The following is a 25,110-nucleotide window of genomic DNA, read 5'->3' on the forward strand; positions in this document are numbered from 1 at the left end:
CCCAGCTTCTGGTCTCCCCTGCATTGATTCCAACATGAACTTCCCAAAGACTCCTACCAAAACCCTCATGCGCAATTCTCGAGACCCTGCCTGGCGCTCCAGGTTTTGGACATCGGGCCATTGCCCGCCTCCCTGCACAGCCCGTCTTCACTCGGTTCCCTGCTGACACCGCTCGCTCGGTCACCGGACCGGTGACACTCACGGCTGTCCCGCTTCCTGGGGCCTCCCCTTCCGGCCCTTGTCACACAACAGCACGCAGACCTGTCTCCCTGGCCTGGTGCCCTTGTCCGTCCCAGTGCTGGCTGCACCGGGCCCCCTCCGGCCGCCCAGTTCCCTCTGCTCTGCCTGCACGGCTCCTTCCTCTCCCCCAAGGGCTGGGCCTTCCTGCCCCGGGGCTGCTGCACCTGCTGCGGGGAGGCCCCCCTCAAACCTCACTGCCAGTTTGAGTGTCCCGGTCATTCTGGCTTATTCACATGTCTACGGTAAATCGTGTCCCCGTCACCCTGTTCCGTTTCCTTCGTAGCACTCGTCACTACCTGCACCGTCGCCCTCCTCTCCGGACCCCCCGGGCCCTCGTGACCACCAGGGCGGGGCCCCATCCAACCGGAGACCGTGCGTGCCTGTGTGGGACCGGGTCCCGAGCAGGTCCCTGTGTCTCAGGTGGACGGGTGGGGTGACGGCGGCCTCGTGCCTGCCCCTCCTCGGCTGTGCCAGCAGCCGGCGAGCACTCTTATTCCCAGTGGACCTTCGCCCACGTTCCTCGGGGCTGAAGCAGCCCTCTGCTAGCCTAGCTGGTGCTGCCGGCAGCCCGGGAGCCTTGCCCGGAGAGCACGCGAAGGTTTTATCTTTTGCCGTCTTGCCACCAGACAAGGGACGTCCGCTGCAGGTGGCCGGGCGTCCGTACCGTGTTTTAACGCCCAAGTCCTCGTCCCTAACTTCAGAATCCCTACGTTACAGATGGGCCTCTGCTCGTCAACAGCGGCTTGGGGCAGAAGCGGGGGGCCGGCCGGCCAGGAGTCACGGGTAAGACGCTGGAGCCACACGGCCGCCCTTCGGCTGGGGAGGGGTGTCAGTGACGCAGTCAAGCCCCTGCCGTTCCTCACGGACAGCCAGTGAGCCAGACGCGGTGGCAGCCCTGGTTTATGCCTCGATACCTTTGCCATTTGGTATTAATTCATCTGCAGAATTTGGCAAATAATTGTTAATAACGCCAGACAAGGGAGCAAGCAGTCCCCACAGAGCCCTCGATTTCACTTCCTAAATAGCTCGTCTTTGCCTCTGCCCTCCGTGCCCAGTGCTGCACCCCGACCGCACACCCTCTCCTGCAGGAGTCAGCGTGTGCCCGACCCCCTCCCTGCCAACGCCTCCCCTGCACCATGCATATTCTGACGGGGTCCCGCTCAACTCGAGCCCCCGGACCTACGTGATGAAGCTCCGATGCCCTGGCCTGGTGGCAGAGGACGCGAGCGGCTAGCGTTCCGGCTGCCCACCGACGCTTCCCTGTCCCTCTCGGTCACCTGCGGTGTGTGTTAGCCCCAACCCGGGCGGCCAGGCTCCGGCTCCAGGAACTCGTGGGTCCCGGGCCCGCCCGAATCTTCCCTGGGGCCTCTGAGCCTGAGGGCCCCGGCGCTGCAGGGACGCGGAGCTGGCCCCCCGGGCGGAAGGCTCTCTGCGGGACAGGAACGAATGAGACCGAGTGGCAGGAGGGGGGCCGCCGGGGGCCGCGGATGGCTGTTTCTCGACTGGGGAACTGGCTACCGGGCGGGTGCGCGTTGAAAATTCGGCAGGCTAGGAGAGGCAGGCACCTCCCTGCAGGCAGGTCAGGCCTCCGTGACGACAACCGAAACCCGTCTGAGCTGAGCCAGCCGATGAGGACCCTCCCCTGTGACCTGCACCGCCTCTCCAGTCCGCGGGCCGTGGCGCAGTCACGACGAACAAGTAGGTGGCAATCCTAATGATTATTAGCCGCGAGCGTTCACGGACCCGCAGGGGCCCTGCGCCAGCACCGTCCCTGGAATTCTCTGTGCTGGGGGCTCGGGCTGCCGTTTCCCAGATGGAGACCCACCCACGAGGTTTCCGCCCCAAATCTGACGCCGCGGTTAAGCCACGGGGCTGGGTTTGAATCCAGGCAGCCGACCTCAGAGCCACCCTGTACCTCTGCCCACACTGCCTGCCCGCGTCCCAACCGCATCCGGCTTTAGGAGGCCCACGGTCTCCATGCAGAGCGTCCTGGGGTCCCGCCCGCCGGCCTCTGCCGCGCATCCCTGGCCGGAAAGTGCGCCTCGCCGGGCCCTGCGTCCGCCTGGCACGCAGCCCGGCGCCCGGCGAGGGCTTTGGCACAGGCGGGTCTGGCTTCTCTCTAGACGCCGGGACCCGGCCCCAGGCCGGGCGTGGGGCAGGGAACGCGCGAACCCGTGACTGCCGTTGGCATCTCAGACCCTTCCGCCCTGGCTACGACCACCAGAAGCTGACGGAGAAGCTCAAGTCCAGAGCCCGCACGTAATGCCAGTATTTAACCGGGATGAACAGGATCTCTCCGGGAGACAGGATGCAGGACAGGAACGGGGCCTCGGCAAACTTGGGGAACTTCTCCAAGTCGGGGTTCTCCACGTCAACCTGAAGAAAACACTCGCCAGGTCTCCAGAGACACGGCGGGGAGGGGGGAAGCTGCAGTGTCACCGGGGTCCCTGCGTACCCACCTGGCTCGTGTTGTGAAGAAGATGCGTGTCGTGTGGATATAAAGCCCCTGACTCCTGCGGCGAATACAGCCGGATGTACTTCCTCCCCGTCACCTGCGAGACGGTGCCTCGTCAGTCAGCTGCCGCCCCCACTGACCACAGGTCCCTGAACCCCCCAGCCTCCCGAACCTCTCCACGCCTTTCCGCGCGCCGCTCCCTGCGCCCAGACTGCCCCAGCCCTCCCACGCACGCTCCAGGCCAGGCATACGTTGAGCCTCCAAACAGATCACGAATCAGTAACTCCGTGACCGTAGCCGACGATAACTGAGCACCGGCCCGTGGCAGCCACCCTCCAGCTGCTCCAGGTGTGTTCTCTCGTTGAATCCCCCACAACCCTCCACGGCGGTTCGGCGTCACCCCTTTTCACAGGTAGGGAAACTGAGGCACAGAGAGGCAAGCCAAGTGGGCCAGGTTCGCCCAGCTGACAGGTGACAGGGCTGGCGTGGATGCCAAGCAGCCCGGCTTCTGGGCCCCGGATCCCAGCCTCTCTAGCATCTCCGGGCAGAGCCTCTGGGCCGGGAGAATGTTCTCATTTGTTAAACCTACCCGCCTAGAAAAAATCAGGCGGTTCCACAACAGATGCCTCTCCTTTGGCAAGAAACACACATGCTCCTCTGTCTGGGTCTCCGGACACACCATCCAGTGGCCGGGAAGCCTCTCGTGGACAGAGGTGCTCGCAGGGAGACCACCCTGGTTCTGTCGGAGGGCAGGCAGGGGGAAGGCACTCGATCCCTCCCGAGATGACGCCCAGCCCTGCTCTGCCCAGGTGACGCGGCCAGGACCCCAGAGGGTCCTTCCTGGTCAGGGAACCGCATGTGGAGACAGCCCCATCCGGAGGGAGGGTCCCACGGGGGCCTGGTGCCATCTCTCCGGTTCATTTTTGCCACATCCCTCTCTGGGCGTTTAGCCACCCATAACGTGGCCAGCCCGTGCGGGGCGGGGCCGGGAGGAGGCAGAAAGCCAATGCTCTGGAGCGACTCTAACCTGGACCAGGAAGTTCTGCTGAGGGTCCTGATGGAGGGGAGAGACGGTTCCTTGGGGACCAAACCAGGCGTTAATGGTGATCTCTTCTTCGTCCCCGTCGCCCAGGCAACAGTAGTCGGGGATGCTGATGTCCCGCTTCAGCTCCGGGATCTGTGGGTGTCAGAGCAGATGTGGGAGGCCCAGTCCAGGCCTGGGGACACACGGGCCCAGGAGTCGACGGGCCAAACGCACACTGCCTGGTTCGGCGCTAACACGCCTGTGTCCACGTTTCACGGGACGGGGACTTAGAAACCAACTAAAAAAATTAATAGCTTAATTAGGGAAGAGTTACCATTTCATTTTCAGATTTGTTCCTGTCATAGGCATCTTCGTTTTCTGTTTGAAAAGCCTGAGAGCACTGCTCTGCACTTAACCCAGCTTGGGGCGCCTGGGTGGCTCAGTCGGTTTGAGCGTCCGACCCTTGATTCTGGCTCAGGTCACGATCTCACGGGTTCGTGGGTTCAAGCCCCGTATCAGGCTCTGTGCTGATAGCGTGGAGCCTGCTTGGGATTCTCTCTCTCTCTCAAAATAAACAAACATAAAAAAAAATAGGGGTATCTCATGGCTCAGTCGGTTAAGCATCCGACTTTGGCTCAGGTCATGATCTCCTGGTTCACGAGTTGAACCTTCCATCGGGGCTCTGCGCTTAACAGTGCGGAGGCTGGAGCCCGCTTCAGATTCTGTCTCCCTCTCTCTCCGCCCCTCACACGTGCATGCACGCTCTCTCAAAAAATAATAAAAACATTAAAATAATAAGTACATAAACAAGCCAACCAACTTGTAATTTTCTAAAGAATGCACTCTTTTTGAAAATTAAGTTAAAGAAAAACAAAAAAGAAAATGGGGTTGAGGATTTATCACATCTCCGCAGAGGAAGATTTTCCAAAATTGACTAATGATAAAGCAATCACAAGACATACATTTTAAATACGTTAATTGACATGAAGGCCGCTGACGTGGGAAACTTTTGAAGTGTGGTGAATGAGGGTTAGTGTAGAGAGCTCATACAAAATAAAAAGGAAAAATAACAAGGACCCCAATACGTGACTCCACAAATAATCAAAGGGCAAAACCCAGATATCACACAGAAACGAATTAGACATAAGGAAGAGTTCACTCCCGTTAGGGAAGAAATCTGAATGAAACATCACTGATGCCACGGTTTCCCACTAATCAAACGAGCAGACTGGGCCAGGGATGCGGCCCAGTGGTGGTGAGGGTGTGGGGAAAGGGGGCCCTGTGCAGGGCTGCTGGTGAGGTCAAGATAAAATCATTGCGACAGTGACTGGGGACGGGCGGGTCTTCAGGGTGTTTAGGCTCCGACCCAGCCGGCAGTGAGCTTGAGCAGTGCTCCTTTGTGCGGACGGGCCGGGGGCCTCACGGAGGCTGAGGTCGGGAAGATCACCTCGAAGATCACCTCCCGCGGGGGCAAACGGCTCCGAGGCTTTGGGCAATTCGACAGAAACTCAAGTCTGGTCCCTAAAGGGGGACAAGGGGGACCCCTCTGCTACTTTCTTCGGCTATTTCCCGAGTAACGCCTCCCGGGTCAAAGGGGCAGCTGCGGGCCGGCTTTCGGCCGTTCTTTCAGTAGCAGCCCCTCCAAGTTCGGGCTGCTAAGAAGCCATCCGTCCTTCGGAACGGCTGGAATGCTCTCCCCGCAGCAGCCTAGGAAGAAATACAGACAGGCTGCTGTGTCCACTGTTCTGAGGCCCCCTGTCCTGTCGGCCAGAGGGGTGGGGGGGATGGGAGGAGATCCCCAAGGCCTCTGGGGACCTCCTGCCCCTCCGCCACCAGGCCGTCACACCACACAGCCGCTTCCCGCTGGGGTCGTGCCAGGCCCTGGGCCTGCGGAATGGTGACAAGCTGACTGGTCCCTGACGACATGATCAGGATTTCTGAAATATGACTGGTTGACTGAATGGTGTAATCAGAGCCACTGAACTCAGAGACCCCCCAAGAGAAAGGAAGGCTCCCAGAATGTGACCTGATAATTAAAGGGAGGCCTGGCATGGTGGCCAAAATCTACAACATGGGGCCCCTGGGAGAAAAGGAAGAGGTTTTTGGGCAAGAGGTTTTGGGTGGGAGCCACTGAGCTCCGTGAAGGCAGAGAAGGCCCCAGAAAGCAGTGCAGGGACCCGCCAGGCAGCACTCTGGATGGCAGGGTTTTGTAAAAACACATCTCTGGGGACCCGAGATAAAGAGCCGGGTGGCCCTCCAAAAGGCAAAATATCCTCAAGGTTTGTGTTAAAAGCAATCGGAGGGGCGCCTGGGTGGCGCAGTCGGTTAAGCGTCCGACTTCAGCCAGGTCACGATCTCGCGGTCCGTGAGTTCGAGCCCCGCGTCAGGCTCTGGGCTGATGGCTCGGAGCCTGGAGCCTGTTTCCGATTCTGTGTCTCCCTCTCTCTCTGCCCCTCCCCCGTTCATGCTCTGTCTCTCTCTGTCCCAAAAATAAATAAAAAACGTTGAAAAAAAAAAAAAAAAAAAGCAATCGGACACTCTGCCTTCTACTTTTTTTTTTTTTTTAACTATTTTTTTTTTATTTGAGAGTATGTGGGTGGGGAGGATAGGGTGAGGGGGAGAGAGAGAGAGAGAGAGAGAGAGAGAGAGAGAGAGAGAGGGAGAGAATCTCAAGCAGATTCTATGCTCGGTGTGGAGCACAACTCGGGGCTTGATCCCATGACCCTGGGATCACAACGTGAGTTGAAATCAAGAGTCGGAGGCTTGACTCAGGTCATGATCTCGCGGTTTGTCAATTCGAGCCCCGCGTCGGGCTCGGTGCCGACAGCTCGGAGCCTGGAGCCCGCTTCGGATTCCGTGTCTCCCTCTCTCTCTGCCCCTCCCCCACTGTCACTCTGTCTCTCAAAAATAAATGTTAAAAAAGAATTAAACAACGAAAGAGTCAGAGGCTCAACGGACTGAACCACTGGCACCCCCACCTTCTGCTTCTAAAACTGCTTCCTCTTGTTCCAGTAAAATGGAAAATGGCTGCTCCAGGACAAGGAGCCAAGTTTGCCTGTGGCTTCTCAGGTCCCCCTGGAAGGTGTGACTGAGGTCAGGTCTCTGGGGACCGTACGGTTGGACTCCCCTTTCCTTCATTAAGCAACAGAGAACAGGAGGCAGGGTCTACAAGTCCTAATTCGGGAGACCCGGGCAAGAGACCCCAGCCCACCTAGCCCCCACCTGCTCCGGCCTCTTTCATTTCCGGCGCACAGGCTCCTGGCGGCTGGCACAGCCCCCACAGGGTCCGGGTCCCCCGGCGGGACAGGCAGTGAGAGCAGCCCCAGCCCAGCGGCACAGTGGTGCCCGAGCCCCACCGAAGCTCACCAGTCGCCGGGGTCTCAATTCAAGTTCTCCTCGACTGCGCCTTTTCCCTCAACCCTGCCCAGCCACCTGCGTCCAGCCCCCGGCCGTTGGCACCTGACACCGGCCCAAACTGTTCAATCATCTCCCCAGGATGAGCCTTCAGATGGTTCCAGCCTCACTAGGCAGTTTTGAAAGTATGGAACACCATCGGATTCCACTTCTCTTTGTTCCCTTATTGTGCCCACATTTAAAAATAAAGTCTATTTTTTCTCACGATGATGACTATACATCCTCATTATAGACACTTTGCAAACTGTGGAGAAAACAAGGGAAAACTACTCACGGTCTTACCACCCATGAATCGCTGTGAATCTTCTGGGCCCTTTCTTCCTGTTCCCACCAGAGCTAAGGTCCCTCCGTGTCAGGGCACATCCTTTCTCGCTTCCCCCCAGCCGGCGGGCCCCCAAGTTCCCACGGTGGCTTCGTGAGCGAGCCCTGCACCCAGGGCGCTGGGTGACAGGCGTGTGGGGGGCACACCGCCAGGTGGGGGCTGAGAGCGTTTCTGCCAGCTCCTGGGAGGCTGGTGGGGCCAGCCTGTGACGCCCCCTTCTTAGGGCCGACTGGTGAAGGAGAGAAGGAGCTGGTGCAGGACCTCTACCCCCAGGCACTCTCCCTCACGACTGCCCTGGCTCTCCCGACAGATCTCCCCGGAATACCTCCTCTCACTGGGACCCCTCCTGCTCAGAAACCTCCCAGGGGCCCCCGCTGCCTTGCAGATAGGTCCGGGTTCTTGGTCCGGCCTTCAAGGCTCTCCCCGCTGGGCCCCAGCCTCCCTCACTACCTTCTTGCTCTGCTCTTCTGAATGAACCCTCCGAGGCAGGCGGCCGCTGCCGGCACTTGGGGCCCGCTCCAGGCTACGGCCCGAGTCTCGGTGCAGGAGCGCCTCTCACTGGAATGTCCTGCCTCCAGCCTGGCCGGGCCCTGCTCTTCCTCTCCGCCGGCCCGAGACCCCCTCCATTCTCCGTCTTCGGCCAGTCTGTCCCGAGGGTCTTCGATCTGGCCAACCAGCACTGGGGACCCACAGGAGCCGAACCCGGGCCCGCTGGGCACACACGGGCCCAGCTCGGGGCGACGGCCTCGTGAGCAGAGCGCTGACACTGGGTAAGGACGGTGCTGGGACCGCCCAGAGAACCCTCACCAAGGAAGGCAGCGACCCGCTCTTTGTGGGTCGGGTCAGAGCCTGCCACCCGCACTTGGCTCCCCAAGACCCATTCCTCAGGTGTGACCACACCGGCTCAGACTTCCGGCTCCACCCGCTGGGGCCACCTCCTCCCCCTTCCGGGGTCTTGGGGCCCCGGGGTCGGCAGGCCCAGGCTCTCACTGGCCACCTGGCAGCTTTGTCTGCTCCCCACCCGCTGCTGGAGGACACAGGTGCCACACAAGGCTCTCCTTGCTCACCAGTGGGGTGGGTGATGAGGCTGTCAGGCCCTTTCCTGCCTTCTGGGCTCAGAGCTCAGGAAGGGAGGTGGGACAGAGGGAGAGCGGAAAAGACAAGAGGAGAGGGCGTCAGACTTACCTGGTCAAAGAGCTGGTGCTGAGCCAGGTACCCGACGTCCCTCGGCTGAGCCGCAAGAGAAAAACCAGAAGTGACACAGAAAGCCTGGTTAGTCGTAAGGGACACCCTCCAGGGTGCTGCCGTTAGTGGCCTCTCGGCACCAGGGTGCACCCGGCCCCAGACAGCCACCTGGCAAGGACCCTCGGCTCTATCCTGCTTGGTCCCCTCCGTGACCTGGGGCGAATGGGACGCTCTCCCTCTGGGGCCGGGTTGGGCCTGGGGGAGACTCCGATCCGGGGCTGCCTCTGTAGGGGCTGCTCCAGGACTCAGCTTCCTCCCTGAAAATGAAGAGGCTGCACTTATAGGAGCCTTTTTCATAAATAAAAATGGACTACACTATATGTATTACTTTGGAAAATTTTTCATTTAATGGTAACATCACGAATATCTCTTCAGGTGAGCACAGACATACATGCCTCATTCTTTTGACGGGTCCATGTTTCACAGACGGGACAGATCATTATGAAGTCAACCATCCCCTGCTGGTGGACATTCAGGGTGTTTTCCCGGCATTTCCACAAACAGTCTAACATTCTGGGCCTTCCTTATGTTTATGTTCTCCCAAAAGCAGAAAAACCGAGTCTAGGGGCATGAGCATTCTAAATTCCAGTTGCTTCTGCCAGGTTATTTTCCCAAAAGTGAATCCCAGGTTGTCTTCCTGGCAAAACTGTCAGTGCCCGTTTCCTACACGCTGGCCTGCCCTGGGGATGATCATCTTGTGAGAATTTCTGCCAGGAGATGGATGAAAAGATCTGTGCTTTCCACACTGGGCTCCACAAGGCTCAGGGGCTTCCTGGGAGGAAGGGCTTCCTGTCTAGGGCTCTGGAAGGGCCAGTGGGGGCACAGCTTGCGAGAGGCTGCTCCCTCCACCCCCCTCCATAGCCAGGGCGGAAGTCAGCCCGGGTCTAACGGGCTCTGGGGCTCAAACTGTGTTGAAGGACACGAAGGCTCCTCTCTAGAATCCCTGGAGAACCTCTGTGCTTCCAACCCTCTCCCTCATTCCCTTGTCTTCCTTACAACTATGGAAGCTACAACATGCCAGACCAGGGCTACGAGGTGGGCACGGCCGGATGTGATGTGGCCTCTCCTGCCATGGATACTGTGGCCCAGAGACACTAACTTCGGTTAACCGGGCACTGACCGTGCCGTGCTTACAGCTTGCCGCGTTTAACTCTCACAAACGACCCTGCGAAGTAGGCATCAGCAACCTCCAACGAATCCCAAAGTCAGGGCACTGAGGATCGAGAGGTTCGGCAACCAGCCTGGGCCACAGAGCCGGCAAGACGGTGCTGGAGTTAACCCTCTCCCGCCTCAACCCGAAGCGCACCTGCCTGCCCCCTGGCAAACCGCACCTCCGGTTCTGCGCTCCGCTCTGGGCTCGGGGCTTCTTCCCGGAAAAGGGGACCGGAAAGGGGGTTCACTCCTGCGAGCACAGGGGCAGAGCAGCATCGCGTGATCTCGTGCCCGGTTCCCTTCTCCAGGCCTCTGGGCGACAAGGGATGCAGTGGGGGTGGGTGTGGAAGGCGGGGGACGCGGGCATGGAAGAGGTCTGTGAACGCAGCGGGACGAGGCCGCGCCCCGGAGAACCGCACCAGGCGCCGGCAGAGGAGGCCGGACACTTGGGAAGAGAAGCTATGGGGCAGGAAGGGTGATGGTGCAGGGTGGGGGGAGATCTGGGGGGCCCTCGGGAGCTCACAGTTACGATGTAGAACAGTGTACAACGGGAGAGACCGTCAGCCAGCACGGTCACCACCTGGGCCCTGTGGCTGCAGCGGACCCACGACGAAACCAGATCAGAACTCACAGGGCCCGGGCCCGGGGCTGCCTTGGGTGTGGGAAGGGGAAGCCACCACTGCCCTTATCTGAGACGGTAAAACGGCACCACTGCTTCGGAGAACAGCCTGACAGTTCCTCAAGAACGGTTAAACACGGAGTCACCACAGAACCCAGCGGTCCCGCCTCTGGTACACACCCGGGAGAGACGAACACTTGTACGTGAGCGCTCATGGCGGCGTTTTCCACGCCAGCCAAAGTGTGTGCAACCCAAACGGCTGTCAGCCGATGCCGGAACACAACGTGGGGTCTCCATGCAACGGAAGGGTACTGGGCACAGCCAGGGACGAGGGACTGACGGCGGGCCACGCGTGGACGAACCCAGACGGCACTCTGCCGAGGGGAAGTGGCCACAGACGCCCACGTTTGATATGATTCCATTTCTATGAAATGTCCAGAATTGGGAGACCCACAGAAACAGGAAGCAGGCTAGTGGCCGTCTGAGGACGGGGTGGGAGGGCCGAAGGGGAAATGACTGTTCATGGCTACCGGGTTTCTTTGGGAGTGATGAGAATGTTCTGGAATGAGACACTGGTGATGGCTACAAAACCTTACAAATACACTAAAAAACCACCAAATCGTACCGCCCAAAATTAAATAAAACAAAAGACTTGAAATGAGTCGTGTTGTGCCCGCCCGGCAGCCTGCCCCCCTCGCTCTGGCCCACCCGCCTTCTGACCACAGGCTCTGAGAGACGGATGCCTCCAAAGGGCTGCCCTGCAGTGCCCGAATGTCACGCGTCCTCCCTGCTGTGAGCCCCACGGGAAAGGAGGCGCAGGGACATACCTCATCCCTGATGTACTTGCTGATGAACTCGTTGACCGTCATGAGCGTCTGGGACCACTCCTCGTCAGTGTACCTGGAACCAACCTCCACCGGGACAGTCCGGCAGCCGGCGACATCCTGGATGTACTCCAAGCTGGGAGACAGACGCGTACGGTCACCATCACCTGCGCGCTGAGCCTCGCCGGGCCCTCCGCTAAGTGTGCTTCACACGGGTCTCCTTCTGTCTTCACGGAACCTCTGGGGGAGAGGCTGTCACCCCCACCGCACTGGCGAGGGCGCTCGGGTGCAGACACGTGGGGTTACGTGCCCACTGGCACCACGGAGCTTTGCAGAGAGATCCAGTGAGGCTGGCCTGCCAAAGCTCTTGCTGGGCGGTTCTATCTCCCTGCTGGCCAGGAACTCCCAGTTCTCTGTCTGCTCACCTCGTCTCTAAGCTGGGAAACCTCCTTGGAGCCAATGGCAGAGAGTGCAGCGGGGGCGCAGACAGGCCTGCGTCCTGAACGCCAAGGACCTCTGGCACGTTACTTAACCTCTCTAAGCCCTTGGCCCCCGTTTGTAAACGGGGGCGATGACAGTACCTGTCCCACGGGAACCAGGGCGGACAGAGAGGGAGCAAACCTGGCACGTGCTCAATCCGGTAAAACACCCCTGCAGCAGAGCTCTTCCCACAGCCTCGGCGGGAACCGCCCCCTCCACGGACCCCCAGACACGGGTGACCCGGCCACCCGCCCTCACAGACCCCTGCTCCTTCCCACAGGCATTACGGCCACTGTCCAGCAGCCTGAGCCGCTCTTACAACCGTGAATCCGGGGTGGGAGACCAGATGCAGATGTGAGGAGGGAACGAGCCCAAGAGCCCCGCCAAGAGAGAAGGGGACGTGTCTTGGGCTCTTGCTTCTGCTCTGAAGCCGCAAGGCCCCCGAGAAGGCCCACGGGATTGCTCGGATCCTGCAAATGGCACGAACAGACTTAACGCGGCACCGCCACGTGAGCACTCGCTCAGACACCTGCTCTGCGCAAGTGAGCCGAGGACGCCACGGATCTTACGACCTGCGGCGTGAACTTGGGGCAGCGCCATCTTGTTTAACCTCAGCAGCCCACGCGGGACCGGTCGGGAAGCGCGCGCGAGGCTGCATTTCCCGGGGGAGGAAGAGAGGTGGAAGCCGGGTCCTGCAATGGGCAGAGGAGGCTCCCGGGCCTCACAGCCACACCCACCTCCACTTCTTCATGCACGGCCACTGGTCGGCCACGCCTTCCAGGATCACAGGCCTCCCTGGAACCAGAAAATGCTTCCGGAAGTGCTGGAGGGACGGGCAGCGGAGCCGCGGCACCGTTCTCTCAGACCTCACGTCTGGAATCCGAACGTGGTCGTGCCTCGCTTTCTGTTTAAAAGCAAAACAAAACAGCCGCACGTGCAGCGAAGTTAACATTCGGGGCCATCCGCCGGGAACGTGCGTCCGTCCCCGGCAGGCTAGCTCTGCTGTCACGAATGGGAACAGCTAACATCTACTGTCACTGTCACTGCTGCTGCTCCTGGTACTCCTGGCCCTTTCCTACTAGATCACTTAAAGCGTCTGTTCAGGGCGCCTGGGTGGCTCGGTTGGTTAAGCGTCCGACTCTTGGTTTTGGCTCCAGTCATGATCTCACGGTTTTGTCAGTTCGAGCCCCGTGTTAGGCTCCACTCGGGATTTTTTTCCTCCCTCTCTCTCTGCCCCTCTCCTGCTTGCACGCTCTCTCTCTCACAAAAATAAATAAATATTAAAAAAGAAAGAGCAGATAAAGCATCTATTTGATTGTAAAAGGAAGGTGAGGCTTTCACAGAAACTCCGCAGAGGAGACGTTACGACCCCAAATGCCGTCTGATGTTAAAGTACTCTGTCATTACTATGCGTTCCTCTCCCATCCTGTCACTCGTGAGGAGAGGACCGTTGACCCACCGGCAGGAATATGCAGGACGGATGAGCCACGTTTCCACGTTGCCACTCGGTCCCCGCGATGTCTTCTGAGGGGCTGTGCCGGAATTTCCCAACCACCTCCCAACTGAGTGACCTGAGCAAGTTACTGTCTTGGGGCCTCAGGTTCCTTCTCTGTTACATGACCGGGAGACTAGGTGTCACACGTGAAGTGCCCAGGATCGCTGGCAGCAGCGTCTGCTCCCTCTGCCCCATACCACTGCAAGCATGTGCATCAGCTCTGCCCCCGCCCCCCTGCCCCCACTGCTGCACGTGTGTGCGCCAGCTCTGACCCTGCCCCCTCTGCTGTATGCCCGTGCGTCAGCCCTGCCCCCCCCACCCCCCCCCCCCGCCCCACCCCACTGCACCTGTGTGCGCCAGCTCTGACCCCGCGGCAGTGACGACTACCAGTCTCACCCGCAGGCCGTGCACGCGGCCTCGTGCTCACCATCCTTGTTACACCCTCTGCTCTCATTTCCTCTCACGCCCTCGTCAGCGGCACCTCACTGAGCACCGTGAGCGGAGCTGCCTCCCCCCCTTTCCCCCCGCACGGAGAACGCATTCCGTAACAGCCTCTCTGTAACCCAGACTCCAGGAGAACAGGCCCTTCCGTACGTATCATGCCCTCGGCGCCTGGCACATCTAGGCCACCGCTGGTGCCATAAAGCTGCCGAGCAAACCCCTCCCCCTTACAGGCATGGGAACGCAGGGGGCAGAGAGGAGTCAAGACACCTGCCCGACTCACAGGCGGTGGGCAGCTGGTGGGAACGTGGCCCGGCAGGCCGACTCCAGACCTGAGCTCTCACCACCCCCCCCCCCAGCTACACGCACTGCCCACCACCACCCGCACCGTGAGCCCCACCCTGGGCACGGGGCCACCTCTGTGTTCCTTTGGGACAGACTTGGCGTGGGAAAGGGCAGTGAACAGTGAAACTCCCGGGTCAAAGGACACTGGCATCTGCCCCCCCCCCCCCCCCCCCCCCCGTGGTCTGCATGTCTGCCCTGCCCTCTGAAAGGTCAACCCACGCACCCTGCCCTTGGCCCCCTGGCATCCTTCGTGGCACCGGTATTACATAAACCCTCCTTGTCAATTTCACGGCCAGACATCGTTACCTCGCTGTTCTTGCCTTTTTTTTTAACCACAGGTGAGGCCGAGCATTTTCCCACACGCCTAGAGGTATGGTAAGTGAGGTCTGCCTGTCAGCGCTGGGACCCAAAGCCTGGCCTCCGCCCTGCAGGGTAGTCCTCATGCGCTAAACACTGGGAAGGCCACATGCCGGGACCCTGGAAGCGGCACCCAGCAGTCACAGGAACGGGAGATGGCTGGATGTAGCACGTGGCCCAAACGCGGCGGCGCGGAGAGCAAGGCAGCCAGGAAGGGGGTGACGCTTCCAGGGGCTGACCAAGAGCAAGCTGGAAGGCGTGGGCCCATGCGTCCCTCCGGGCTGCTGCTCTCTCGAGCCACAGCGTGTCCACCTCCGTCTCTCCTGAAAGGGCACTGCTTATGCAGACACGGGGGGCGGGGGGGGTTATCGGAAATCCTGCCAAGCGGCTCCCCTTCCGAATCCACGGAGACGCTATTTTCATGCCTCGAGGCCTCACCCCCCAGGAAGAGCGGACTCCTTCCTTCTAGAAAAACAGGACCGTCGGGGCACCTGAGGTGTGGCAGGCGGCAATCCCACCCAGATACCTTCTCGTGGGGCTGCTCTTGGGCCGGGCCCGGGGCGGGCCTCTTTCCCGAGGGGAGGTGCGCCTGCAGGACGGCCGCGACTTTAGTGAGGATGTCCCCGAGGATGGCCGCCCCCATCAGCAGGCCCATGTCGCAGACTCTCAGGGCTGCGGCCACGGCGCCGGCGTCCCCGGTCTCCTCGCACAGACACACGGCCTTCAGGAGGCAGCCGAAGGCGTACACGCGGCGCCAGTCTCTGTGCACGTCGCGCCACGGCCCCGTGTTGAGTTTCTCCCAGGAGTAGTCCAGGATGGCCTCGCTGGCCTGCAGACACTCGCCCCCACGGCCGCCGCAGAACAGCTCGACCGCTTCCCGCAGCAGCCGCACCACGCTGCGCTCCACCGTCTCCCCGAGCTGCAGCGTCAGCTCCTCTTTAGTGGGGGGCAGGAGCGCCCTGAGTGCCTCCCGGAGGGTGCCGGCTCCCGCCATGGGGCCCTCTGCCGGCCGGGTCGTGACGACGGTGCTGCGGGAAGAAAGAACAGTTAGAGCAGAACAGCGTGTCGCGTGCCCAAACACACACATTTGTAGATTTTCATAAAATCAAACTGGGGAGGGGGAGCTAGAGCTGTGATGACATCCAGTAGCGAAAACGTCACCCACTGAGATTTTCAATGTATATACTAATAGGCAATCTAAGGAATGGGAGACGGTATTTGCAAATGGCATATCCGATAAAGGCTTAGTATCTAAAATATATAAAGAACCGATGCAGCTCAACGCTCAAAAAGCAAATAAACCCAGTTAAGAGATGGGCAGGAGACATCAACAGACATTTCTCCAAAGAAGACATCCAGATGGCCAAAGGCACGTGAAGAGATGTTCAATGTCAGTCATCATTAGGAAATGCCAATCAAAACCATAACGAGATTCCGCCTCCCACCTGTCAGAATGGCTAAATCAAAAACACAAGAAACAACTGATGCTGGTGAGGGTGTGGAGAAACAGGAAGCCTTGCGAACTGTTGGTGGGAATGCAAACTCGTGCTCTGGAAAACAGTATGGAGGTTCCCCAAACAGTTAAAAGCAGAACTACCCTATGATCCCGTAATTGCACTACTGGGTATTTACCCCCAAATACAAAAAAACACTAGTTCAAAGGGAGGCATGCACCCCTATGTTTATAGCAACATTATCTACAGTAGCCAAATTAAGGAAAGATTCCAGGTGTCCATCGACTGATGAATGGACACGGAAGATGCGCTTTATACATATTTAATGAATGTTACTCAGCCGTAGAAATTGAAATCTTGCCGTTTGCAACAACATGGATGGAACTAGAGAGTATTATGCTAAGCGAAATCAGTCAGAGAAAGACAAACACCATAGGATTTCACTCATGTGGAATTTAAGAAACAAAGCAAATGAGCAAAGGAAAAATGAGACACAGAGGGAGACAAACCAAGAAACAGACTCTCAAATAGAACAAACTGATGGTTACCAGAGGGGAAGGGTGTGGAGGGTTGGGGGAAATAGGAGATGGGGACCATGATGAAAATAAAATATTAAAAGATTTTTAAAAATCAGAAAGCGATAAAAATAATAAAAATAAAATATACATAAAGTCACTTTCTATAAAGAGAGAGACCACGCAGACATCTCCCTTACAGGTTCCCACGGCTTTCCACATGTGTCCTTTGTGACACACGTCTCACGTGAATGACTACAACAGTCTTCTCTGCCAAGCGTAAACTCTTGTGAGGGCAGGGCCCCCGTCTGTCTGGGGTCACCCCTACATTCAGGGCCTGGTATGATACCAGTCTCACCGTGGGCACATGGGATAAATGTGTATTCAGACAGGAACGTATGTTGTCCTTAACTGGAATGCCTCCAACATCCCTCCTGTCTGGCAAACTCCTATCCAACCTTCGAGGCCCACCTTAAATGATCCCCTCTGGGAAGCCTGCCAACACTCTGATGGCTCACATGTCTGTCTCTCCAGGACTAGCTGGCGAGCTTCTCCGGGGCAAGAACGTGCCTCATTTCTCTCCATTTCCCTAAAGTCCGGCTCCCGGTGGGCACTCAACTAAGGCTATTGGAGGAATGGGGTCTTAACTTCTCGGGAAGAACCCTGGGAGTACAGAAAACCTACACACAAAGGAAAAACATCATAGTTGGTGCTCTTCTATACGGACGGCAGGCCGGTCCTCACGCGTAAGCACTAACAGGTGAACAGGTTCTCACAGGTTTGTAATTGCTCACCTCTGATTGGTCACCTGTGCCACTGCACTCTGGGTATACTAACAGCTGTTCCATCCGCTGTCTATCTCATGATGTCAAGAAATAGGGACCATCATGCTTTTTGCAGAGACTGCTCTGCTAGGTAGGGGTCAGCAGACTTTTTCTGTAAAGGGCCAGGTGTTACACGTGTTAGGCCTGGCAGGCCACGCGGTCACTGCTGTCGCTACTCGGCCACTGTAGCGTGAAAGCAGCCTTTCGCAGGATGTGAACAAATGGGCATGGCCGCGTTCCAATAAAACTTTACGAAAACAAACCCTTGCCTTAAGCTCACCAAAATCCTTTTCACCCTCTCCCTGGGCACACAGACTACATTTCCAGGTCATCCCTGCCATGCGACGTGGCCACGACTGCCAGCTCATGTGAACGCAAGTGATGCAGCCACTCCCGGGCCAGGCCCGCATACACCTCCTACAGGATTCTCCACGCTCTCCCTGCCCGCTGGCTGCAAGTGAAGGACTCTGAGGCCCTAGAGGATGACACAGCCACAGCGGCCACAGGACTGGGCCCATACACCCATGCTGGAATGCCCCATGAGCCAAAAAGAACTTGCATTGTGTCGAGCCGCTAAACTGCTGATGATGCGTGTCACAGCGGGTAGCTGCCCTGACACAGAAACTTCTATTGCTGAAGAAACAGAGAGGGCAGAGTATTCAGTTTTGTGGCTCAGAATCCTTTCCTCTTTCTTAACAACACTCCTCCGTTTCCTTCTGAGGAGTTTCATCTCCCCCGCTGAGGTCGGTCAGGTGGGATGTTGCCGGGCCGTGGGTGTGTGCGCAAAGCCAGGCGACTGGTTCTAAGCTGCCTCCCTTGAATGTGAACTTTGAGCAGATCGACTGGACTGGAGGTGGCTGGTGCTTCACGGTCTCCTACCGGCCATTTCTGGGCCAGCCTGGTCTAGGGGCTCACAGTTATCGTCCCGGATTTCTGGGTTATGGAGCCCCTTTCGTTCTTACTCTTTTCAAAGGGCAATTCTCCAGCTTTCCATTCCTTCTGTGGCCCCAGTGGCTCTCCAAAAAACATCTTCCTTCTGTCAGCCAGGGTTGGCTTCTTTGGTCAGGGACCCTACTTGACCCACAGGAGTCACTGATATCCCCCACCCCTGGGGGATGGTGATAGGCAAGGAGGAAGACTGATAAAGCCTTATCAGATGTCTCACTTCCTATAAAGGGAAGAAAGCCACCGTTCCCCAGTGATCCCTGCCTCCTGTGACTAACACCCTTATCTGACTCCTTCCTCTGGAGCATGGGCAGGACCTGTAATTCGAATGACCTTTGCAGATGCCATTAAGAATAAGGACCCTGAGATGGAAAGATTATCCTGCATTGTGTGGGTGGGTCCAACTTTATAGAGGAGTCCTTGAAATAATCTTTCCTGGCTAAAGTCAGAGTCAGAGGTGATAACAGAAGGGCCAGAGAGATGCAGTTTTGCTGGCTTTGATGATGGAGAGAGGGGATCACAAACCAAGGAATGTGGGTGGCCTCTAGAAGCAGGAAAAGGCCAGGAAATGGATTCTCCCCTGGAGCTTCCAGAAAGGAACGCTGCCCTGCCAAGACTTTGATTTTAGCCGTCAGCCCCACGTTGAAGGTCTAATCTTACGAAAATGTAAGATAATGAATTTGTACTGTTTTAAGCCACCAAGTTTGCAGTAATTTGTTACACCAGCAACAGAAAACCATTATGACTTGCTTCTAGCCAACAAGTGTGTAAGTTTGACACATGTGGCTTTTTTTTTTTTTTTCCTAAGATGGCAAAGGTGATGGATGGGATGCCCCTTGATCGGGTTACATGAGGTTTAACTTCCACTGCCAGCCGACTCTCCCTACTGCCTTCCTGGCTCGTGTGCACTGATGAGCACGTGGCCAGTTGGGAGAGGTCCGCACGGCGAACAGATGATGGCGGCTTCGAGCCAACAGCAAGCTAGGAACTGAGGCCCTCCGTCCAACAGCCTCCAAGAACTGAATTGTTCCAACAACCACAGGGGTTTAGATCCTTGTCCAGTTGAACCTCTGGACAAGAACTTCGTCCTGATGGACACCATACCTCGAGCCTCGTGAGATCCTGACACAGAGGGCCCCACTAAGTCACACCACATTATCTTGACCCAAAGAATCTAAGATAATAAATATGTGTGGCTTTAGGCAACTAAGCCTAAACTGTCATACAGCACTAGATAACTAATAAACACCCCTATTCACATTTCCCTGACACCCTGGGACACAAAAGAACGGGAGAAGAAAGCAGTTTCTTTTAGCACCAACGTGCATGAAGAAGTCAGCAGTAGACAGGGAAGGGAAGACACAGGAAGGCTAGAGGTGTGGTCCCTGCAGGTAGGCTGGACAGCCCCATCCCTACCTCCGGGCCCCATTTTAACTCATTTCTCGCCAACTCGTGACTAACACCACCCACAACACTGACAGTAACACATCGTTACCTCTTTAAACTTCACAGTCCGATGAAGCCGAAAATATACAAAGTGTTTACTCTAAGCCAAGGATGCCCTAAGCACTTTTTAATTCTCACGGAAACTCAAAGAAAGTATCATCGTCCCCATTTCGCAGATAAGGAAGCTAAAGTGGTTAAGTGACTTGCCCCACGCATTGGGCTAGGAAGAGGGGACACGAGAGATTTAAAACTCAGGCAGTCTGGCCCCCAGACTTCCGTGATCCCGTGGGTGAAGGAACCGAGCCACAACATCTCCGGCCAGCACAGGATGAAGTTGGGAATCTGGGCTGTTTAACCCTCAACAAAACCCTGTAATGAAGGAACGATTATTCCCACTCAACAGATGAGAAAATCCCATCACTTCGTAGAAGCAAAACGGATGATCTTCCTTGTGTGTCATTATTTTTGAAGAACCTCTTCCTGAGCCTAAAGCAACAGCAATAACGTACCACTGCCCATATCATGGTTCTCCCACCCTTCCCCTCCCTCTAATCTTATTTGTCCCTCACAACACTGTCAAGTGGCTAGGGACGTATATGATCATTTTCCCTACACCCCTACCTTCTTTTGCTGATGAAGAAACTAAAGTCCAGGGGAAAAATGAAGTGACTTTCTTATGTGCCCTGTCGATGCTCCGTGGTTTCTGTACGTTATAATCTTACAACGTAATCACTTACAATCTCGTGATGTGAGGTTTTACAGAGACGAATGAAGTTAAGATCTGGGAGAGTAAGCAACTTGTCCAAAACTACACAGTAACTGGCAGCGTCTACCCAGAACACTTTTCAGCTTCAGGGGTGAGGATTACATCAGCTTTTGGATCTTTGTATCCTAGCTCGGTCCCCAGTGCACAAGGCCTTCCAGCCGGCCCAGTGAATGATGGCACCGAGAGCCTCGAGTGGCACGGCCCTCGCCTACCAGGACGATTTCTATCTCTAGCCTCCCAGAAGATTCATAAATGTCTTGTGTTGGTCTCATTGACAGCTTTCTTGGGAGAGCTTCACAGCCCAAACTTCCAATGTGGCCTTACCCGCTACCCACACACAAAACCGCATGTGTGCCCGTCAACTGGCCTCCCTGGGTGGCTTCATGGCTCATCCCCTCAAGAGTGACTCACATGTCTTATAAAGCAGCCTCGAGAAGTCTCGGGGCGCCAGAAGACCTCAGAGACCTCATATCCTGGCTTCTCGCAAAGGTCGGCAATAAACCTCCCAGAAGACCACTTATTTGCCTGACTAGAAAAATGGCTTCGGAAGGGGTCCTTATGTACCCGCTTTGTAAATCGGTCTCTTAGTGGCCTTAAAAAATGGCTTCCCAGAGGATTTTAAATGGGCTATAAACCAGTTCCCTGGGATGCAGATTATGGACTTTGTAAACTGGCCTCTCGGGGTGACCTTACAAAACACCCCCTCAGAAAGCTCACAAAGGCCCTTCAAAGTGAGCCTCTACAGGTGGCCTCGTGTGCTGCTTTGCCGACCGGCTTCCCAAGGTGGCCTCCCTGCACTGCTTTGCAACATGGTCTCCCAAGGCCATCTTGTTTGGTCTCCACAAACCTGCCTCCTCAGGCAGCCTATGTGTTACTTTGCAAAGTGGCCTTGGAGAGGGACTCATGTAAATGGCCATGTCAAACAGCCTTCTGAGAGAGGGCCTCAGGTTGGCTGTACAAAACAGGTCTCCTCTTGGCCACATAATACAACCTTAGTAATTAATTTCGAATCCAGAGCTCCTCGGTGAATGGCTTTATCAAACGGTCTTCAGAGATACTTATGTTGACACCATATGACAGAGTCTTCCAGAGGTGGACGCTCCGGGATAGCTCCGAGTTTGTTTTCAAAATGACTTTTCAGACTGGCTCTGTCATAGCCACTTGAATGGCCTCCCAAAGGGCCTCATGGCTGATCTTGTAACACTAGCCTCCCTGGGGCGCCTGGCTGGCTCAGTTGGTGGAGCACACAGCTCTTGATCTTGGGATTGTGAGTCTGAGCCCCACGCTGGCTGTAGAGATTACTTAAAAGTGTTAAAAAAATAAAAAAACCACTAGTCTCTCAGAAGGCCTTGTGTTCGCGGGTGGAAGCAACTTTCCACGGTGACGTGGCATACCGGTCATTATTTCTCTGAATAATCCTACAGCCTGATTCTACTGGCTTCTCGGACCCTTTCATTAGTTAGCCTTTTAAATAGTTGCCGAATCAAACAGCCTTTGGGGGAGGAGCCACATCCTACTACAGGAAACAGTCTTCCAGAGTAGAGCCGTGAACTGTTTCATAAACAGGTTTCTTTACATACTGGACCTTGTCTGAGGGCCCGATGAAACTCACACTTTGTGTTAGTTTTACAAACCAACCAATCTCCCGTGGTTTCTTTAGAGCACCAGGAAAGTGTTAGGTTCTACCCATCAACCCTCTCGGTTAGCTCCTGTTCCCACGTGAAATGGCCTTACAGAAAACGGCTTTCACTGGCTGGGTCAAACCCCTTCTTGATGACCGTATGAAACTATGGTCCAGAGAAGGTGGCCCCATGTGGGCTGTCAGCAGCCCTCACAACAGGCCATCTGATACGGCCCTCCACTGAAGGCAGGTACAGGCCACACGAAACTCCTTTCCAAATGGCCTCAAGTCCTGGCTTTACAAATCAAACTTCCAGCACCCCCCATGTACTGGTCTGACAAAAAAGGCCTCTTGATAATAGTAAAACAGTCTTCCAGAGGAAGGTGTCAGTCAGAGTAGTCTTGCAGCCTTGGCCTGGCTTTATTGACTGGCTTCCCAGAGTTCCCCACTGAACTGCCTTTTATAAAAGGTTATACGATACAGCCTTCCTGGGATGCCGGAGTGGGTCAGTTCACCGAATGGCCAACTTTTGATTTCAGCTCAGGTCATGATCCCAGCGTCACAGGATCCAGCCCCATGTCGGGCTCTACACTGAACATAGAGCCTGCTTGGGATTTTCTCTCTCTCTCTCTCCCTCTGTCCCTCTCCTCCACTCATGGGTTCTCTCTTTCTAAAACAAAACAAAACAAAACAAAAAAACACAGCCTTCCAGAGGAAGGAGTCAAGAATAAACTGTGTGAGTCTTTCAGAGTGGCACCGTAGACTCATCTTCTAATTGGCCCCCCAGAATTCCACATAAAAAGGCATAAGCAGAGGTTGTATAAACTGCCTTCTGCAGTCAGGTACAGGTGGGTTAACTACAGAATATATCCTACAAACCAGGATGCTGTATATAGGCCTTTTTTGTTTGGTTGGGTTTTGGCTTGGTGAAGGATACATTTTTCTCTTTTAAAACTTTTTATTCTCATCGTTTTCTCCAAAGTTCTTTGTTCTTACATTGTTTGGAACTTTCATTTCTGCAAGCAGAGATTTCACAAGCTGACTACTGGGCGTGCTGTTAGTTTTCTTTCATACGTACGTAAATTTCAGCATTTATTTCATATTATTTAAATATCTAATATTTAGGACTGGTCAAGTCATAAACTGGGGGTATTCAGGCCAACTGAGACCGATGGTCACCCTAATTATAGGCCCTATGAAAAAGCCGGAGTGGCCTTATATTGTCACTTTAAAGTCAGTTCCCTAAAACTCGTCAGGTTACCGGCCTGGAGAGACCTCTTGTTGGTTACAGAAGTCTTTTTTTGAAGGAGGTGAGGGTGGAGGCGTCAGGTACAGAAACAGCCCCAGTGGTCTTGTGTCCTGACTTCGTCAACTGGCATTTCAAAGTGCCACGTGTACTGGCTTCGTGACATGGGACAGCTTTCAGGGGAAGGTCAGGTACAGGTTGCACAAAATAGCTTCTCTCGGTGGACTGTTATCTTGGCGTCTCTTACAAAAGGCTTATTTGTTGATGAAACGATACTCTAGGTACGGGGGTCGGATAAAGGTGGTCTGAACTAACCTCTCCAAGTGGCTTTTGTCTCCGCTTTATAAACCAACCTGATGCAAACTTCATAAATGGTTTCTTGTTGGTTGTATTTAACACAAAGGAGCCACGTATAGGCTACATAAAATAGACTGCGTGGCCTCAGGTCCTGACTTCGCAAATTCACCATCCAGATGGAGCACGTTATGTAAGCTGGCCTTTCGTACTCAACAGCCCAAGTGGGTTCTGCTGGTTACAAAACAATGCCTCCTGGGAAGCCAGGATACTCATCCCAGAATTCTCTTAAATTATCTTTAAGAACCTAAAGCAATTGCCACAACAGACTTTAAACTGGCTGGGAGAAGCGGCTTCTTGGAGAATCTCACCAGGATTCGCAGAGGGTTGGCTTTATTTAAGAGCCCCCCAGGGTCTCACAAACGTCTCCGGCTGACCCGAAATGGCCATCCTGAGAGCAGTATGCTGGTCATGAGAAGTGTCCCGTGGGTGGCTTCCAAAATAGGAGCCTCTACCTGGCTTTCTGGGAGCAGGCTGCCCACTTAGTTTTCAAATCTCTTCAATTTTATTGTGGCACTATTCCACATAAGCTGTGCAAAAAAAAAAAAAAAAAAAAAAAAAGAGCTTTCTAGGGAGCTTTATAAAACTTTCCAGAGAGATTTGGAAATATTTCCAGAAAGCTTTGTTTAGCGGCGCCATGGGTAACTTTGGCCTTCTAAGGGCCCCGCTGCCTCGGGTTCGGGCCGTCGGTGGGGCCCTAACACCTGCCTGCCCCCTGACCTTGGGCTTGCTATATGTAACCCTGCTGAGCACGGTGACTTACCTTTGCTGGATCCTAACGCGAGGGGCGTAACGCGACACCGATGCTCAGAGTTAACTCCTATTACTTACAAATCCCTGTCCTTCAGGTACCCCAAGCAGACGCTCCACCCGAGGGCTCACACCCCTTCCCCACCTGGGGCTTCATTTGTCACGGCCCACATTTGGTTTACAGCAACCTAGCTCCAGGCCTATGACAAAAGCAGCCTTGGTCCACTACCTGTAGGTACTGTCACCGAGGAAATAAACACTCGCGCAGGCGCACTAGAGTTCCGCCAACGCGCCCCCAGGAATCGCGCAGGCGCACACCGCTGGCCTCACGCATGCGAAATTACTGGTTTAAGGCGAACACTACGCACGCGTGGAACCTACCTCCTACCCGCGACGTGCAGACTTGGCGCTGCGTTCTCAGGGCGCATGCGCCGCCTCTTTTTTCCCCCCCCCCCCCCTCCCCTCCCCATTCCCGTCCCAATTTCTCTACTTTGAAGAACTGCCTGGGGATTTCCAAGGCGCACGCGCGAGGCAGTCTTTCCACCGCCAACCCCCCCCCAACGCCCCGCCCCGCTGCGCCTTTAACACAGCGCCTGCGCAGTCCTCCCCTCTGCGTCTAAGGAGGCAGGGCTTCCCTCCCTCTGGAGTTGCTCAAGTTCACCTGTCTCGAGTTTGGGCCGTGTGGAGTGGCGCAGAGGCTGGCGACGACGTGTTCCGTTTGGTCGGAACACTCTGGCTCTCTCCTCCGAGGAGTCAGGCTTGCCGAAGTATCGATC

The 25,110-nt window shown here is 56.0% G+C and overlaps 1 protein-coding gene across 3 annotated transcripts; it reads right to left on the bottom strand.

Moving 5' to 3' along the window:
- KDM8 (lysine demethylase 8) lies at nt 1-25,110 on the bottom strand. 3 transcript variants are annotated; one of them, XM_078439801.2, is made up of 8 exons: nt 24,996-25,110; nt 14,940-15,441; nt 12,513-12,679; nt 11,299-11,431; nt 8,641-8,685; nt 3,723-3,872; nt 2,700-2,792; nt 1-2,616 (listed from the first exon to the last, which is right to left on the bottom strand). In XM_078439801.2, exons 2-8 carry the CDS (start codon nt 15,405-15,407, stop codon nt 2,452-2,454), a joined length of 1,221 nt encoding a protein of 406 aa, XP_078295927.1. In that variant the 5' UTR covers nt 15,408-15,441; nt 24,996-25,110; the 3' UTR covers nt 1-2,451. The 3 variants fall into 3 exon arrangements, with proteins under 3 accessions (XP_078295927.1, XP_078295926.1, XP_078295928.1); XM_078439800.2 differs by lacking the exon at nt 24,996-25,110 and adding an exon at nt 24,348-24,574; XM_078439802.2 differs by lacking the exons at nt 8,641-8,685; nt 24,996-25,110 and adding an exon at nt 24,348-24,574.

Source organism: Panthera onca, chromosome E3 (genome assembly GCF_046562875.1).
Source record: "Panthera onca isolate mPanOnc1 chromosome E3, mPanOnc1 haplotype 2, whole genome shotgun sequence".
Taxonomy (NCBI): domain Eukaryota; kingdom Metazoa; phylum Chordata; class Mammalia; order Carnivora; family Felidae; genus Panthera; species Panthera onca.